This window comes from Phoenix dactylifera, chromosome 6, assembly GCF_051530095.1.
Source record: "Phoenix dactylifera cultivar Ajwa chromosome 6, Ajwa_hap1_PhDact_Kaust_v1.1, whole genome shotgun sequence".
Taxonomy (NCBI): domain Eukaryota; kingdom Viridiplantae; phylum Streptophyta; class Magnoliopsida; order Arecales; family Arecaceae; genus Phoenix; species Phoenix dactylifera.
This window is the reverse complement of record NC_143195.1, coordinates 552,501-553,157: the sequence shown is the minus strand read 5'-3', so window position 1 is coordinate 553,157 and position 657 is coordinate 552,501. Positions and strand designations below refer to the sequence as shown.

At 45.1% G+C, this 657-nt stretch overlaps 1 protein-coding gene across 1 annotated transcript in view; it reads right to left on the bottom strand.

Annotated features, from left to right (window-relative positions):
* Positions 1-394: 394 nt before the first annotated feature.
* The window catches only part of LOC148703049 (uncharacterized), a 544-nt gene continuing 281 nt past the window's right edge, over positions 395-657 (bottom strand). The window contains exon 1 of the mRNA XM_088724266.2: positions 395-657. This exon is cut by the window's right edge and continues 281 nt beyond it. Coding sequence (XP_088580392.1) covers positions 523-657 — 135 coding nt within the window. The 3' untranslated portion in view covers positions 395-522.

Here is a 657-nt window from a genome sequence, read left to right as displayed (position 1 = left end):
AACACCTCTAAATGCCACAGTCGAGCTCATGGGTGGGGAAGGCATGAGTAAAACCGGTCGGGGTGCTAACACACGGCCATATCTGCCCTCATCGAACATTCTCTTGGCGGGGCGGGGGCCCAGTGGAGGCTGCTATGCGGGGGTGGGCTCCCCCCTACCTCCCCCCTACCTCCTTCTTCTTTAGCAAAAAAAAAAAAAAAAAAAAAAAAAAAAAAAAAAAAAAAAAAAAAAAAACCGCCTCTAAATGAACCGGGGCCATGCATAAACGTCTGAAAAGCCGGTCAAAATCGTGATCATGGCAAGTATTTTTGGAGCGTCCGAAAGATCCTTTCAGACTTGGAAAGAGAAAGTGCCGAACTGGATTTCTGCTTCTCTAACTCCATAAAAACAGATGCACCCAAAACTAACAGAAGTTGATTTTTTTTTTTTTTTTTAACCAAAACAACCAAGAAAGCTCCACAGTAGTCACTGCCATTTTCTACATCACAGAGCTTTCGTTCTTTTCTTTCCAAGAGATTAAGATCAGGAGGTCCCTTCAGGAAAAAAAACGAGAGAGAGAGAGATCGAATACTGGCCTCCGACAGAGTAGAGGAAAGTGGAGCCCCCATCATCAAAATTGAGAGCGTAGCTGAAGGGGTCGTAGTGGAAGCTGAACCG